Source organism: Falco biarmicus, chromosome 8, assembly GCF_023638135.1.
Source record: "Falco biarmicus isolate bFalBia1 chromosome 8, bFalBia1.pri, whole genome shotgun sequence".
NCBI lineage: Eukaryota > Metazoa > Chordata > Aves > Falconiformes > Falconidae > Falco > Falco biarmicus.
This window is the reverse complement of record NC_079295.1, coordinates 58,497,141-58,514,763: the sequence shown is the minus strand read 5'-3', so window position 1 is coordinate 58,514,763 and position 17,623 is coordinate 58,497,141. Positions and strand designations below refer to the sequence as shown.

Here is a 17,623-nt window from a genome sequence, read left to right as displayed (position 1 = left end):
AAATCCACCATCTCCACCACCACCAGCCTGATACTTCAGTGTTCTTCTTCACGAGGACAAAAGAGCTCTTGCAAAGCTGGAGCTCAAACTCTAGCTCAGACCTGTATCTGACCATGGAGAACAAAGCACCTTGAGGACTCGGAGAGCAATGCAAGGGGGCTGCTCAGGGTCTTCCTGCAGCCCCACTTCCCCACAGCCAGCCAGTGTGAAGCCCTAAACATAGGCACTGGGCTGGATTTCAGGCAGGACGAGCTGGGCTGTGTCTCTACTGCAATATAAATATATAAATAGCTGCTTGTGGGCTCCCGGGCTGGCTGCAGCAGCGGTGGCCTGGGCAGAGCTCTCTGCTCAGGGAGCAGACGGGTATTTCTGGCTGTGATTTTGTTTTTTTCACAGGTTGTTTTGCCTCCACCTCTCGCTGCACTTTGGACAGCAGGTGAATCGTGTTTGGGGAAGTGAGTCACTGCCCCGCCACCAGCGCACCCTTTCATAACACACGGACGTCACAGCTTTTAAAGAGGTCAAGTTGTTAGTACTCGGCAGAAGATCTGTCACCCAGAAACCTGTCTTGGTGGATCTGTCAGAGCAAATTGCAGGTCTTCCTTTGCCAGAAGCCTGGCACCATTTATTTGTGGATTTTAGGGATGTATTGCAGTGAGGCCTGGGGAGTAGAGAGCCCACTCCACTCTTCCAAAAGAGCAAACACAGGAGTCCTAGAAGGTTCTACAGGGGAGAGGGGGGTGCTTTGAAAGTTGTGTATCCTTAGAGTCATTTTTATGAAAATGAATCCCAAGCAGTTCAGCGAATAAATCTCCGCTATAACTTTTAGCTGCCAATTAACATAGCAAAAAGTCTTAATTTACAGATTTTCAGAATGAAGGGACAAGGTGCAGGATGCAGCACAGAAAAGGGCAAGTATGAGTGCTTTGCAGAGAGCTGGAGCAGAAGCAGGGATTTGACCTTCCAAAACACCCTTCACTTGCAAGACTTAAGTTCCATTTGGGTTTTGCTTTTCTTATTATTCAGCACAAAAATAGAAGAGTCGTTTCATAGGAAACCTCTGCCTAGTGCTCTGCAGAGATTAGCAGATCATAAGCAGGGCTGCCGGAATCAGCTTTTCTGGGAACGTCAGGATTTCTAACTGTTTCCATTTTTTAGTGGAATGAAAAAGCAGCTTGAAATTTTCCATGAAGAAGGTCGCTTGGGAACAGAGGAAAGATTTCTTTTTGATCTCTACCTTAGAGAGGCTTGTTTCCCTAATGGGACACTTTATATAATAAAGCCTCTAGATGCAAGATGAAAAATTTCATCACAAAATAAAGATCCAACTTTTTTGTTCTGAAATTGTTGGCGTTTATAGAAAAATGTCTTCATTTGGGGGCATCTCTGCATGAAATGGTATGGAAAGCAGATCTTTCTCCATTTTCTTGGCATCTCTGCTGCTGTGAGGCCCCAGACAGCTGTGTGCCACGCAGGGTCCCTGCAGGTACCCCCAGCTGCTGTGAGCCAGGGCAGCACAACCCCTCCTGTTCCCTGAGGACCAGGCAAGGTTATTATATAAAGACAAATAGATGTGTGTAAACAAGGCTTGCTTAAGTAACTCTACAGCTGCCAGTTTCTCTTGCTGGTCTTCTTTTCCTACTCCACCCCTCCAGAGCCTGACGTGATGGGTGTTCTGCATGGCTCTGTCCACGTTCCTCTCCCAGCCGGCTGAAGGCACATCAGCTCCAAGGAGCCCCTAGTTGAACCTTGCAGATGCTTTCAAGCAAATGAGGTGGTTAAACACCCGATGAAGTCAGACCTTGTGCCCAGCAGTGCTTGGGAGGCTGCTGGTTGTCACGTCTGTAGGCAGGCACCCATCTCGGCACACCAAGGTCATGCTGGGGGACGCATCCCAAAGGAAAGCCACTGCCCTGCTGCAGCTGAGGGTCCTCAGCATCCCCAAACGCCAAATGTTCCACATGATTTTTGCTTTCTCCAGTGTTTTTAGAGCCCTAATCCATGTGGGTGGCACAAATTCTCGTGCTATATGCCCATTCAGGTCGCCTGGCTTCAAGCCAGGGCTGAGATGCAATGAAACCCTAGGGGCACTAGATAATTTGAAATGGTTTTCACCCCCACAACTTTCTGGGGAAACTTGACCAGTTCAAATCAGGGCAGTACACAGGCACAGAGGGGAGCAAGCTACGTGCAGGGTGAGGTACTGAAGGCAGGACAGAGAACCTCTAGTCTGTCGGAGGAGACGCCTGGATGTTCGCACAGCCAGTCCCTGGGTGTGTTTCGCATTTTACTCTTGTGCCACAGGGATCTGGCTGCGCACGTTCTATTTACACAGAGCTTAGTGCAGTGGCCTGAAGCAGGGACCATAAAACACAAACAGCAAACAGGGAGACTTGCCTGGCTCGGCACTCCATCAGCCAGCAGTGTGGGGTGTACTCAGCACTGCCTCCGAAGACGTGAAGATGCTGAGATCTGGGGCAGGGTGAGGACACGGTGGTGGGGTCAGCCCCAGAGAGACATTTGCAAGCTTCACCCACTTTGGGAGCTGGGGTACAAGGTGCAAAGGACAATTTTAGGGCTTTTAGCTTGTGAGGTGAGACATCTGTCATCAGCTGAAAAGCAGAATCTCACTCCAGTGAGATACAACACCTCTCAGCTCCAACAGAGCATCTACAGGCATCCTTGACCTCAGAAAATAGAGCCTGGCACAGCATGCTTGAAAAGTTTCCAACCTTTAACTTAAAAAGCAAAGGCAGGGCCTCCCTTTTTCATGTCCAGACGCAGAGAATTTATTCCAAGAGATTCCCATCCTGCAGGAGCATGGCCTGAGGGGACTGTAACATGCCACAACTCCATATACTATGTGGAAGTAGGTTGTGTCTTGTGTAAGAGTCCTTGGTACTTCCACAGGAGGGGAAAGTAAAATATGTAAAATAACCCTGCGCAGGGCTGTTTTACATTAAGGCACCCTTGTCCATGAAATAAGAAAGCACTTAGACCCGGCCTTTCCCTGGTGAAGCCAAACCAGCACACTGAAACCCAGCTTAGCTTTTGAGGTTGGTTGTTTTTTCCTGTCTTCATGTTTTTCCTTTAATCTTTGTGCTGGATAATTATGACAACATTCCTCAGCATCTTTCCTGCTGCTTGTTGTGCTTATACAAGAGCCGGCTGCATTTGTTCCATGAAAACAACATCTGAAGCCGCGTTCTGTGGTTTCAAATAAAATTGTCCACAGCGCTGAGCCTTAAACTCGAGTTTGCCCGAAATCTGCATTAGTCTGGAAAATGCCCTTAAAAATAAGGGTTCCTCCTTAAGGGAACCAAATCCAGGCAGCGACTCAGCGGGGAGCGCTCAAGTTTGCATTAAGGTTTTGATTGCCGGTGAGACTCGTGGGCTGGGGGGCACACGGCCGGCAGAGCGGTGGGTCGGGGTGCTGGCACTGCTGGCGAGGACAGTGTCCCCCTGCGAGGTCCCCCCCCGCTGGAGGAGGGGGGGGAGCCCGCGGGCCGCCCCCGGCTGCGCTGCGGGAGCCTTTACAAAACAGCCGGGCGGTTATGAAACGCGGGGACCGGCTGCCACACGTCGCAGCCCCGGCAGATGGCGGTGCCAGATCATTTTTCCCAATTTCCCACCTCCCGGGTTTTTTTCCCCACTCCCGGCGCTGCGCCCGGTGCCAGCCCCGCTGTGCTGCAGGCTGCGCACACGCTGCGCGCCCCGCGCTGGGGTAGCACTGCAGGAGGGGGGGCAGTGGGGTGTTGGAGTTCCCCCCCACCCCCGTAACTGCTTTTCGTATATTTTTGATAAATCTGAAGTCACAGCCAGTTGTGACAACTCAGCACAGCCCCAGGAGCCACCTTTGGCGCAGCTCATGCCCCCGCTCAGGATGCTCCATCCCACAGCAAGTGGCGGAGAGGGGACAGGGAGGACACATACTGCCGAACTGTAGGGGACTATGCAGAGCCAGGCAGCCAGAGCTCCTGGATTTCTTCCCAAACTCTTTCATAGTTTTGTACAAAACCTGCTCACACAGATCCCAGCTCCCCACCTCTTGCCTTTCCTTGGCTGTTTCCTTCTCGGGAGGGAGAGATAGCACTGGGTAGGCACCATGACTAGGTGAATAAACAGCATTTCTTTCTCCTCGGAGCCCACAAACACCTTTATTTGGCTATAAGTGGCCCGGGCCTGCACCAGCACATGCTGCCATATGCATCCCCACCTCCTCGGCATGCCCAGGGCGTACACGGCTCCAGCACGGGAAGGCTAATCTTCGTCCTCCTTCTCACCATCCTTGTCACTGCCCTGGTCCTGAGGCAGGAACAAAAAGAAAAGGGACAGCACGTGAGGGGGTTGCTGGGTATTTCATGTCCCATCCCTCAGTACCTCTAGGTATTTGATAGCACCCATAGCCAGCACCCACATAGGGGTCTGTAGGTGCAAACCCCCTCGGGCTGGTGGGCAGCGGGGCAGCCAGGCACAGCACAGGGCTGGCAGTGCGGTTACCTCCTCTAAATCGCTGTCAGAGCTGCTGCTTGTGCTGTCCTTCCCATCTCCCTGCAGGGAGAAAGAGAGATGGACAAGCATCACCGGGGACCCTGCTGCCCTGCTGTTCTCAAGCCAGAGAGATGTCTGGTCTTGGGGGTATGTAGAGTCAGGCTTTGCACCAGTGGTGCTGCCCTGGACCCACATGTGCTCATGGCCCCACAGAGACCTCCAGAGCCAAGAGCAAGGATTCAGTGGTGTGTGCAGTGCAGACAGCATTGCTCTCCACAGCACTATCTCATTGAGGTTGAAATAGGAGGAAAAGGAGAGAGAACTAACTTGGAATACCAGAAGCAAAGAAAGTGCTCTCTCAGTGGAAAAGCCATGCACACAGCATGATTTCTAGGCTGTGGACAGCACAGCTCCATCTACCAGATGTGTGGGGTTGTCATGGGTCAGACATGGCTTCCCTTCACGGCCAGGATGTAAATCAGTTGGGCCCGGTGCCTTCTAACTCCCTACAAACCCTGTGCCAAGCATCTTTCTCCACCGGGCTCAGTGGCAAGCTGGGAGCTCTGCATCGTTCACATCCCCACCACCCATACTCACCTGTGGAGGTGGCCCAGCTCCATAGCTGCCTGCTTCCCCCTGGGACACCGATCGTCCCCGCAGGGGCTGGCCCCATCCTGCCACATGCTGGGTGCCCCACAGACACCACACAGCCAGCGGCACAGTTTGTCCAGGGTATCCCCAGCACAGCCCCTGGCATCAGATCAGGGGCTCACCCTGAGCACCACGGTGGGGACTTTGGGGCTGGAAACCCTCTGGCAAACAGTTCAGCAGATGTGCAGAAAATTCCATTATTTCCCTACCTTTTCTCCTTCCCCTTCCAGCTTCTTCTTGTCCTCTTTTTCTCCCTCGGTCTTTACCTTCTCCTCTTCTTCCTTCTCTTCTTCCTTGTCCTTTTGCTTCTCCTCTCTCTCCTTATCTTCTCGCCCAAACCCTACAACAAGGCACAAAGGGAGGTTCATCGCCAGCACATGCAAACCCGGTGGTTCCCCCTGGGTTCACACCAAATACTCACATTTCAGGATTGTCGACATTTCACTGAAGCCAAAGAGCTCTGGGGCACGAGACCGTCACACCTACAGCACAGAGAGGACCTCAAGGAGCAACTGGAGAGTGGAGTAGGGTGAGCTTTTCAGGGATGAAAATGCCTCACTGCATCCCACCATGTGGTTTTCTCTTCTTCACGGGAGAAGAGGCCCTGTGTACTTTCTACCCCCCAAAACAGCAGGGAAAGAGGTAAAGCAGTCTGTGGCCTCCCCCCCAAAAAAAAACCAAACCCCCAAACAAACAAAAAACAAAAATCCACACAAAACAAAAAAACCCAAAACAGAACACCACAAACCAACAAAAAAACCCCCAAAACACCAAAAGGACCAGACCTTGTGCCCACCAAGGCAGCACCCGCTGCCCTCCACCCAGGGAAGCAGCAGGGGGAGAGCGACAGAGGCAGAGAAATCTCAGGGCAAATGTGCAGGGAGATGCCTTAAACCCCCCGTGAGCAAGTGCAAATTACAGAAATATTTCAAATTGAGAATGAATCAATAGGCATTGGGGCTCCCAGGGAGCCCCAGCAGAAAGGAGACCTCCCCTGGGGACAGGGCAATGGCAGGGAGATGGAGACAGCAGAGAGCAGAAGAGAAGCTGAGAGCAACAGCAAGAAAACTCTGAGCATTGATTTGGCGCCTGAAAGGTGACATTAAAAGAAGAGAAAGATGACAGTTTGCTTTAAAAATAGTAGAACCAAAGTCTATTAAATAGCCCAGGCAGGTCAAACCCCCCTTCTCATACACAGATGGCAAGATGGGACAGAGGGAAGGCAGAAGGGGACGAGGGATCGGGTCCCTTCTGCTCACAGGGGGTCCTTCCCCTGCCGCAGTAGGTAATTAGGAAACAGTTTCTCTTCCAGCCACTGATGGAGGGAGGCAGAATATTAATGCTTCCTTTTAATGCTTTTTTAGCCACAAAATGACATCATCTGGTTGGTATTTGGGCTTTTAAAAGAGCTGATCGAAGCTTCTGAGCTGATAACATTGAATTGTATTTCCTAGACAGGCTTTAAAAGCCAGGAGATGCTGCAAGGAGCAGTGGGGTTTGGGGTGGCATCAGAGGAGAGGCAGGTTGGACGGGGAGGGCAGGAGTGTGTGAAGTGGCTGATAAAAGGTGTAATCAGTGCAAAGTTAAAATCTAATTAATAATGAACAGTAATCTAATTAATCTTCGTAATTAAGAAGGGCAACTATTAATTGAAAATAATTAAATTTTAATCTAAAATCATTACAAATAATCAAACGTTAACAAAAGAAAAGACAGCCCCTGGGAAGGTGCAGGAGAAAGTACAGCTGATGCCTGACCCCGGGTCCTGCTCACCAAAGCTGCTGTACAGCTCCACAGTTTGTGTCCAGCCCCAAATCCATGGGGGATGCCCCTGCCTCGTGCCTTCACTGGGGGAGTGTGAGCAGACAGGAAAGGCACAAGGTACACAGAGGTACGCAGAGGTGGACCTCATGCTTTGCACCAAGACACAGGTAACCGGAGCAAAGCATAGCAGCCAGGGCTGGAAAAAGGTAGCGCTGCCCCAGTGCATGCTAAGAAATGCTACTGTGGGGGGTTAAAACCCTTCAGTTCCCCAGCGAACCACTAACCCTGTCCCTGGGGACCAGCCCAGCTGATTTCCAAGAGATGGGGTGGGCTCCCCTGCCCCAGGGCTCTGCCACACTCCTGTCCCCTCTCTGGGGGTGCCACCCAGCACCCTGCACAGCCCTCACCGTGGGTGGTGGCTCAGATGAGGGCTGCCAACACTCAGCTTTTTCCCATCTCAGACCAGCAGATCCTGTTTTGCCTGTTCCTTTGGAGCCTTGGCCACCCTGCATTTTGGGCAGGCAGGTTTCCCTGCCACAGATGAGCTGGTTCCCTAAAGCCCAGGCAGGCAAACCAGCAAAAACCAGCGGCCAGCTCTATGGTCCCTGCTGACAAGCTGCAATTTTCCTCCATGGCCAAGCAAAACACGAGATGCATGTGGCTCAGACCTCTGGCTGACAACACAAACCTGAGTATTTATACCCCATCAGATGCGATGGCCTGGATGGCCTTAATCCCGCCAGGCACAGCGGGCTTACATGTCCCAGGGTTTGTGCCTAGTCTCACCCAGGGGACTGAAGTCCTTCCTGCAAGGCTCCAGCACAACACCCGATTGCCGTCCCCAAAACCACATGGCTCATGCCCAAGAAAGCACGAGCTGCCCCAGGGATGCTTCTACTGCATCCTCTGCTCCACGCTGCCCTCTTGCTCCGCTTCTCCAGCCTGTAAGATTGATCTGTATAGACGTCTGTAAATCCCCTTGGTAACAAGAGGGAGACAGGCAAGTGCCTTACCTGGAGCTGAAAAAGGCAAGTGGCCTCCTCGATGCCTGGCTAGCAGCTACCAGGGATCTGGGTATTTGAGTGTTGCCGTCTCCTCCCCAGTCCCACTTTCAGAGCAGAAAAACTGGCTCTGCCACTCGCCATGGACAGCACATGACACCGGGAACATGACCAGTCCCTTTGGTACTCTAAGAGGCATTGCCTCCAGCAGGGGCAGGAGCAGAAAGACCCTACGCAAGCAAGCCAGGGCAGCTCTGGAGGCTGCATACATCCACAGGGACCAGCCCTGGGACCAGGGAGGGCACTGGGGTTCAGCCTGGGAACATGCTATGGTCAGGATCCTGCTGGAAGTAGAGAAGAGAGGATTTGAGGGTGTCCTTAAAACCATGGTGAGAGGAACCTCCAGCAGGTCCTTGCTCCCCTCTTGGTGGGAGGTGCCAGGCAGCTCCAGGAGGTCCAGGCAAAGGCTGGAGCAGGCAGCTCTCAGCACTCCCAGCTCCGCACGACACTTGCTTGTCCTTGCTGCTGGCTTTCACTCCAACATATCATTAAGCAAATACCTGTCAGCAGAGAGCAGTTACCAGCAGGTCTAAACACTTGCATAATGTGCTTCCCCTCTAATGCAATGCCCTCGTTTTAATAGTACCAATACGGGATAATAACAGTAACAATGTCAGGAAGGGCTTGTGTACGTGAAAGCTGATTTGTCTTCTCCACCTAGGTATTGCCTTTCCCGCAAGATTTTCCCCATTTAAAGCTTTCAACTCTGCATCAACGTTGCTCCCGCAGTCATTTGACTTTAATTTACAGTAATGGCAAGACACCTGGAGCCCCTTCCCACCAACCCAGACTAATCCTGGGTAACTTATGCAAGAAGCAAGCAGCTGTACAGAAGTCTCTTACCCCAAAAACCTGGCCACGTCTGCCCCAGGCCTCCTCCACCAGGGCCTGCACCGGCCCCAAATGCAAAGCGTGAATCCCCTTGGCAAGTTTAGATCAGAAATAAGGGATGGAGTTTAATGGCAAGGGTGGATAAACTCCGGAGCAGCTCAGAAAAGCCGATGGCATCCCTGCTGCTGCCAATTTTACAATCCATAGCTGTACTGCTTTCCAATAGAGATGTTTCAGCTCGTACACAAATCATTCGGCGAACTCGGGGCAGCCAGCACTCAGTCTTAGGGTAAACGATGGCAGCAATGCCACCTGTCCCAGTGTGACACAGCCACCAGGTCAACGCAGCCAGGTAACTCGAGGTACAGCACGGGAGCTCAGCGGAGATGTGCACAGGGAGCACAGTGCAGAACCCTGGAACAGATCCAGGGAGGCTGTTTGGTGTCAGGACTGGCTGGCATCCAGCCCCGCTCCTCTGAGCAGCTCCTGCCACCTTAGGAGGATCCTCCCTCACAAACACCACGCTCAACCTTATTTTTAACTGGTGACCTCATTGCTCGCTCCCTGCCAGCCCCCAGCCAGGCTCTCAGTGCTCTGATGCAAGGGACCTAAGCCTGCAGCATTCTCCAGTTAGAGCAGCCCAGGGAACAGCCCTGCCATCACTCGCTGGACACAAAGCATCACCCCAGGGAACCTGCTCATCAGAGACTGCCCCGACCATCAGGCCAGGCTGCAGCCACCAGCACCTTACAGCACAGGGGTGGCTGCCACCAGCCAGCAGGACAGCAGAGCGGCAACCGCAGCCACAGCTAGGTGTCAGCCCACAAACCACACAGGCTCTGCTCTCACCCTGCAGCAGGCACAAAGCCGCCCTTAAAGGAAGGAAAGCAACCCGCAGCCAGCGCCCGAAACATCAGCACACAGCCACCTCCGAGCTGTCAAAGCACAGAGCTGCGAGGGACAAGCGAAGCTCACAGGAAACCTTCACTAGCACGTTACTGGCCACTCATGCCCTCCGTTTCTGTGCCAAGGAGCCTTTGGCTACAGACGACCAATCTCTGCTTAAATCACATCATCATAGACCACTGTTTATTTAGGATCCAGCGTGCACACCTGGGAAAGAAATGCTGGCGCTCCCCTCCCTGCCTCTGAGTCAGGCCATTTAATGTGTGCTGCAGGTGACCCGGGACTGCTGTCCCCTTGGTCAGGGCAACCAGTGGCAATGTAACTGCTGCTGTTTCCAAATGAGGAAAACTGCTCACCCCACCTGTGTCAAGAGGTTTCACTGCTACTGAACATGTGTGCTTTAATTATGAAAAATAAGTCCCTGGGAAGCTGGTTGGGCAAGGGCTGGGAGCAAGTCCCAAAGCCCATCAGGAAGACCAAGCCCTTTTTATGTTTTCAACCTTTCCACAGCAGCTGCCAGGAAGCAGTTTTTACAGCTGCAAGTAGAAGAATCCCTCCCAAGGAAAGAAAATAATTGTGGAAGGCTTTCCCCGGTCTGCCCCCCCCCCCCCCCCCAGTCACTGCCAGCATCTTAGCTAACTCTTATCTATTCTCAGCCACCTCTTGCCTCTCCAAACGCTACCAGAAGTACTCAAATTACTGCCAGCTCTCATTAGGTTCATGCACAAGGCAAGGCTGAGCAAGACCTCCACACAGCTGGATGCTGAATTCTGATGAATCCTTTGGGTAGGAAGATTTCAGCAACTGTGGAACTCTTTTTGTTGGCTATCTATTGTAGTGCTTGCCCTGGCACACAAGTGAAGCTGCTGCATGTTTGATTACTGGCTGCTGCAACAAAATCCAGGTGGGCGTATGACTGAAAGAATTACTGTCTGCAACTTCAAAAAAAAAATCACCTCATTTTCTTTAATTATTAAATTACACTAAAGCACTGCAGGTCAGTGGAATTTATCTGCAAGAAAAGCAGCTGCTGCTTCATAAAACACTGTTACCTTTATTTCTCCTAACATTTCTGTAAAATTTGGCTTTGCAGCAGGAACAAAGCTGCCATTTTGCACTGATGCAGGAACTGGGAGCTCAGCTGTGGGAGCTCTCAGTCCCCAGCCTGGGTTCAGAGCCCTCTCTGCTATGAGACAGTACCTTATGATGTGAAAAGCCCTAGCTGGCCGGGCCCCAGAGCAGCATCCAGCCTTGCCCCACAAGCCACAGTGAGGGCTGAGAAGATACAAAAGACAGCTCTTCCTTCTCATTTCATTTGTGCCCACTGTTATCTTGATAGCTTTTAACTGTAACGGTTGTCAAAACAAATCCTTTCTTTAATAATGCTATCAACCAAAAGAAGAAATAAAATACAGAGTTTATTGTAGTGCAGATTTTTTTTTACCCCAGACACACCCCTTTCAAGTCTAGTTTTCTTTAAGATGCAAAAAAAAGGCTCTCCCTTTAGAGATCTGATCAGTCTAACCATGACCAAGGTAAGGCTTTTTCCATATATATAAAATCAGAGGAGCATTAACCAAAAGATATTCTAATAATAAAAACACTTCTCTACTGCACAAATAGAGCAGAGGAATGTTAAACCTTCAGTACAGCAGAAATGTGCAAGACCTGCTAAAAAACCCAGAGGATTTTCCAAATGGGATTTGAGCATCATTGTTACCAATGAGCAAGTACAGATGCAGGTGTGACACTCAGTCACCTCTGGTTAGCTATTCTGAACTTCTTGAAGAGATCCATTTTGGCTGTGCATTTCTGCTCTTGTGATTCCCACAGAGGCTGCTCCCTCCCAATGGGCAGGCTCAAAAGATAGAAATTGCAGAAAGGAACAAAGCAGGGAACTTTCACAGCACAAAGAAACAGATACTATACGTGGAGCAGCTTCTGAGACAAATCAGAACTCCCGCTAACAGAACCAAATTGCTTCCTCTCCCCCTACATTAATATACCTTCCAAGAAGGAGCATCGCTTTATAACGTTTTTTACACAGGAAGAGGAGAAAAGCAGTAATTCGAGTTTGTGAACAGTCTGTGGCCGATACGTCAAGCTGCATTGAAGAAGGGGAATCCTCCTGCTAAATTCTCTCATTAAATTGCCCAAACACAAATCAATCCCTTTTAGCCAGTTCTCATTTATTGCTATAAAGCGAAGTACCCACATTCTTCGGGCCCAATCAGCATTTTCCCAGCTCACGCTGGAGCAAGCACTCTGCAAAAGAATGAGAAACAGCACCGTAGTGAGAGTCCCCACCGCGCATCCCTGAGTCATTAACAGACACTTTCAGGAAGCCAGGGCTTCTCTTCAGCAACAACGGCTTGATCAGGAATCCTCTCTGCTCTATGCTTTCCAGCCTAGGAACTGCAAAGTTCATCATCATAAATATCGGCCTTCTCTCGCGCTTCCCACCCAGTACTCACTTCAACACCAACACAGAGCTATCGGGAACCTAATTATGCCTTTCTGACTTTAAAATCACACCATGATTTTAGCTAACTCTTTAACTAGCCAGCTGCTACTCTATTCTCCAGCACTGGAGAAGCTCTCTGGACTGTGAAGACAAAGAGCTTGTTAACACATACAGCAGAGGGATTTCAGTGAAAAGATACAGACAGTCTATGGAAACAGAGAAGCAATATGCACTTTAAGTCTGTCACGTTGTCCACCAGCCTGGACTATGCTAATCACATCTCTCAATGTGCTGTAAGAGCTGTCATTGCCATTCTGCATTTAATCACTGTTCTTGCAGCAGCAGTGATCAGAGTTAATCTTTCTCCCTTTAATAAGAGCCATTACATCATTCTCCAGCATGGATACTATGAAGTGGGAAGGTCAAAAAGTTCTTAATTAGAAGGATTCTTATTACTGTGATAGTTCCGTTCTAGCCTCAATAAGAGAGATCTGCAGTACAGGCAGCAAGAGCTGGAAGGCATCTTGGATATACGAAGCACTGTTTGAAGCCTATGAAAACAAAAATCAAAATACACACATGAATAAATATGCTACCAATCAGTTTTAGTAACCACATACCCATTTCAAACAGCATTAATTAATGCACATAAGAAACAGAAGCCCAGTGCTTGTCAAATTTTTAAGGATTCATTCTAGAAATCAATTTAATATTAAGTTTTTAAGGGGCTTTATGCCACTCAGCAAAAAAGCAACTGACTTAAAAACTGCCAAACAAGATCAGGTGCAATCCAAACGTAGGATACTGGTTTTGGTAACAGATGACAAGAATTTATTTCTAAGTGAGGCATAAGCATGCTGCGACAGGAAGGAGAACATACCAACAGGAAACACCCGTTTCCTACCACACCTCAGAAGTTTACAAGCACTGAGAACCAACTTAACAGCTAGGAAGTGTTGGGACTCTGGCATGCTAATTTCCGAGCTTGTCTAATGTTTGACTTTGGACATCTAAATTCTAGAAATCCAGACTGTTGAATTTAATATGCATCTTCTGACTCATCGTAACTGTCAGCTGAGACCACGTAAAGCTCACTCTTCACCAAGTAACTCATCTCTTGTGCAAACCTACATTCATTTATTAGAACTTTTAAGTTATTAGATAAGTAAGCAGAATCTTAGATCATAGGTTAGAGAACTTGGCGTGCATAAGGATATTGAAGTGGAAAAACCCCAGCATATCTATTTTTTAAGTATTAGCTTTAAGTTTTAACTTCAGCATAACTGACCTCCAAAAACACTCCAGTGATTAAGGGATTAAGCACATCTGCTTTCTCTTTGACCTGCAGAGATCACACATATATTATCCTGATTGAAAATCTGATCACATTTCTTCAAGCAAGATAAAGCTAAATCCCCAGTAAGTTTAAAATTGCCATTTGCTCCCTTGAGTATAAGAAAAGTTAAGTCACCAGCTGCAGAGGACCTGCCTTGTAGCATGCAAATCAGAACAAAGTAACCCACATATGCCCAACGCAAATCGTATGTGAATATACACATTACATCTTCAAATGAACTGTGGACAACTGGACAATCTCTAAAGATAATGACAGAGTAACACCTGAGCGTTTTGGAAAATCCACAACAGGATCACAAACCTTATTTTCTTCTGTCTCCTTAGTACTGTCAGCACCAACTCCCACCCCCAGTCTGTGCTAGGCTGAACGCAGCAGGAGGCACTCAAAAGCTCAGCATACATTCAGCTGCCACAGTTAGGGGAACATTGGCCCAGAAGATCAGTTCACAGGGCAAAACATATATATATATATAAACATGCGAACACAAAAAGCACTTCGTGGTGAAGATCCCAAGGCTGTAATCAACTAACCACATCTCAATCCCAAGAACTATGGTGTAACCCTTACCCCTGCAGTTGTTAAGCACGTAGTAAACTCTTTAGAGAAAGTTGACAGTTCTTTACACAGCAGAATCGTCGTTCTGTGGAATAAGAGTGGGAAAATCATGTAGTAAATGCAGTCTACAAGGTAACTTCCTTTTAGCACTCCTGTAACACACAAATACCTTGTTTCCATGCATATACAGCTAAAGTAAACCAAAACTGATACAGAGCATATAAACAGTGTATGAAGATCCAGAGGTTCCCCAAATAAATTAGGGAGGGGAAAGATGGAAAAATAAAGCTGAAGATCTGAAACAGCATTCAGAGGTCAGACACATACATTCCAGAAGGAACAGTACTAACTTGCTTTTTTTTTTTTTTGACTGACAAGTGTTAACTTCTGAAAGTATTGCATATTTCATACACTTGCAAGTATCTCCCAGCATAAAAGAAAATTCTCATGTCATGCATTATTAGTAAGACCAGTCTACTAATTAGTTGCAGCAATTTTACAGTATCATGTACCTAACATACTAAATGAATAACAGAGGTAATTAAGAATTACCTTTATACAACTGCTTTGTCATATTTTAAATGTGTATCTACTAACTAGCACAAGCTTAGGGCAAACCTTCTTGGCTATATAAAAGCTTTCAAGTAGGGTTTCCTCTTTTTTTAATCAAGAAATGTCTTTAAGCTGGAAAAAGAAACAGCTGAATTCTGCGGGAAGATAGTGATGCCACCCATTGCAACTTTGAACACATATGCAGAACTCAAGAGCCCTGCATCCCATGGATCCCAGAGTTATTAGACAGTTTAATCAGTATGTAAATAATTATATGCTACACATTTACTAAGAGGTGAACTTACTGTGAAAGGGACTTGGCTCTGTCTGTGGCTGTCACCTCTTGCTTCTGACCATGTAGAAACAAAGCTGCAGTTTTGTGAAACATTTCAATGGAGCATGCTGTCAGTTCAGCCAGACTTCTTATGGCAAACGCATGAACGTCCTGCAAGAGTTAAAAAGATTCCCCATACCATATGAAACCTGGAAGCTTTTATTATTTAAAACAAGTGAATCACAATGTACTATGACTACACTGCCCTTTCAGACCTCAGAATCTACACAGAAATAGAAACCCGCAAATTCTGGAATCACAACTGTAACTTAGCAGCCAGGTAAACACTCTGCAGTCAGATATTCTCTTCCTTCATTACTCCATTACCTCTACTGATATTTTAGCATCATGGTCACCATCTCTGGATTCTACTTCTTGGTTTTCTTCACTCTCTTTTTCTTCTTTAGGAAGACTACTGTTGAATCGTGCTATCCATTCATGAGCAGATGTCCTCACCTGTATGAAGATGTACCATAGTATTTAATGACTGGAACAAAGCCCCCCTCTACATACCTCAAAACATGGAGTATTGGATCTCTCTAGAGGAAGGAAACAGCTACAACTCCTGAGCTAGTGAGAAGAACCAGGACAAACGATCCTAGTGCTTTCAGCACATCAACTGATGCAGTTGAGGGCAATTATTTCTCTAGCACCAGGTGCTGGATTTTACCAGCAAGAAGATGACTAACAGAGGTGCTTCAGAAACACATCTGCAGAATGCTGCTGCCACTTGGTGGATCTGAAGGGTAGTGAAATGAAGGCAAGAAACAGGATTCTTCCTCATACCAACTTCTGAACACAGTAAAACCAGCTGCTTTGTACCAAGAGGAGGGCTTCAGTTCATGACTGTAGGTTGATTTCACATGGTGGCTGAAGACTTACTGCTCCCAGTTATCTTTGCCACCACTTATAACTGCCCAGTGACAGGCCAAAGACACGCTGATGTCTACTGATTCAGAGCCAAAGACCTTACAGAACATGATTTTGCCCTATAAAGTCAAAGGAAAAGGCCCAATCTCTTTTGCCTACCATTGTCAAAGGATCTAAAACATGGCTTGTTTTCATGCATTTGATATTTTCACAGGCAAAGCAGGACTGAGAAACAGTTCCTGTGAGGAATCTCTTCAGCTTTTAGAAGATGGGAAATAACTCACCATGATCAGTTTGTCTGGCTTTGAGGAGATACGCAATTCTGAAAACAACTCTGTTACTTCTTTTGTGAACTCCTCGTCTCCTAAAGGACAGGAAAGGTTAAAGAACCCACACAGAAGACAGATACAGGGATAAGCAGCACTTCAATGCACAACTAGTTCTGCACAAGTGTGTCAACTGTTTCCTTTATTTCCTCTTTGAATCATCACCTCAGGCAAGAATGCAAACCTGGTCTTTTTAAATACAGTTTATAAGGGAAGTTCTGAAAAGGTGGAGACATCAGTGCCAGAAGGTTAAAAAAAAGAAAGCTTTTGCTTTCTGAATTCTGGTTTTTTAACTAAGGTTTTTTGGGGTTTTGTTTGGTTTTGTTTGTGGGTTGTTTTTTTTTTACCACACTAACTTGAGCATCACCTTGGAGAATCTGAAATATCACTTGAAACCTATGGTTTTCCTATTACATACAGCAGGGCAGATGTTAACAGTGGTGGGAAGGCTAAGAGATCCATCATGTGCAACTATAAAATATACATTAAATGCTAAATGATAGCAAGTGCAGGTGTGTAAGCCCTCCCTGATGAGCCATTTAGGTAAAAGCAATGCAGAAATTTACATTTAAATCTGCATAATCCTCAAGAATCAGATGGTTCTTGTGGATGGATGCCCCTCTGAATCTTTTGGTCTGTGTGGCTAACTCATTTAAAAAATAAATAAAAAGGCTTTTTGCTTTCCCATGGGTTGGACAACTCTATTCACAGTCTTTCCTTCATGGTCAGGGAAACCCAGCATCTCTCTGAATTTGCATCTTGGCTCAAGGTCAGTTGTATGAACTGCCCAGGAGTCAAACAACTCTAATCCTGCCCTGGCAAGAAATCATTCCTGCTACAGAATTAATGCACAGTAGCTTTCCAGAGATGAAGGGTATTGCTACCTGTCATGCTCCTGGCCACAGGCAGCTTTAGGATTAAGTATCCAGTTAAAGAGTAACTTTGGAATCATGCCCATTGCTAGTGATCAGGGCTGGTTGGTTCTATACTGAGAATATCGTTAAGAACCAGCTTCTCCTTCCAGAACCTGGGGCTCACTTACCCTTCCTTTCTTCTTCTTCTTCTTCAAAGAATTCAGGTAAAGAAAATGCTTCTTTGAGTTGCTGCATTTCCTCCTTCAGTGTGTCCAATACTTCTCCAGACAAGGTGTTTAGAACTGATTTCACCTGGTTAGGGGCAGCACAACCAAAGAGAAAATCACAAATCCAACAAGAAAAAGAAACAGGATGGAAGACGCAGCACTGGTTTACATTGTGTGTAAAAACATCAAAGAACGATGTAATTGGGAAGTGGTATTTTCCTACAGAAAGAAGGAAAGGGAAAAAGACCTAGTTGTGAAGTCCTGTTAGGTAATAATGGATTCTTAAGGAGTTCTTCAATTTTCTTTCATAAAAAAACAAACAGTGAATGACTTGTGAAATTGCATGCTGATCTGCCCTCCTACCTGCCCCAAGGCAGAGA

General features: G+C 47.6%; 1 protein-coding gene across 4 annotated transcripts in view; it reads right to left on the bottom strand.

Moving 5' to 3' along the window:
- Positions 1-4,159: 4,159 nt before the first annotated feature.
- Positions 4,160-17,623, bottom strand: part of FAM114A2 (family with sequence similarity 114 member A2) — an 18,400-nt gene continuing 4,936 nt past the window's right edge. For 3 of the 4 annotated variants that reach the window (XR_008823472.1, XR_008823474.1, XR_008823473.1), the window contains exons 8-17: positions 17,205-17,328; positions 16,121-16,200; positions 15,294-15,422; positions 14,938-15,077; positions 14,093-14,165; positions 13,457-13,510; positions 12,625-12,719; positions 5,564-5,624; positions 5,352-5,482; positions 4,160-4,305 (exon numbers count right to left, since the gene is read on the bottom strand). Coding sequence is in view for 1 of the 4 variants with exons in the window: in XM_056348782.1 (XP_056204757.1) it covers positions 11,951-11,969; positions 12,625-12,719; positions 13,457-13,510; positions 14,093-14,165; positions 14,938-15,077; positions 15,294-15,422; positions 16,121-16,200; positions 17,205-17,328 (714 nt within the window). In the remaining 3 variants the exon portion in view is untranslated. Of the gene's footprint in view, positions 4,306-5,351; positions 5,483-5,563; positions 5,625-11,102; positions 11,970-12,624; positions 12,720-13,456; positions 13,511-14,092; positions 14,166-14,937; positions 15,078-15,293; positions 15,423-16,120; positions 16,201-17,204; positions 17,329-17,623 lie in introns of those variants that run through there. The other variant, XM_056348782.1, reaches the window with a different exon arrangement.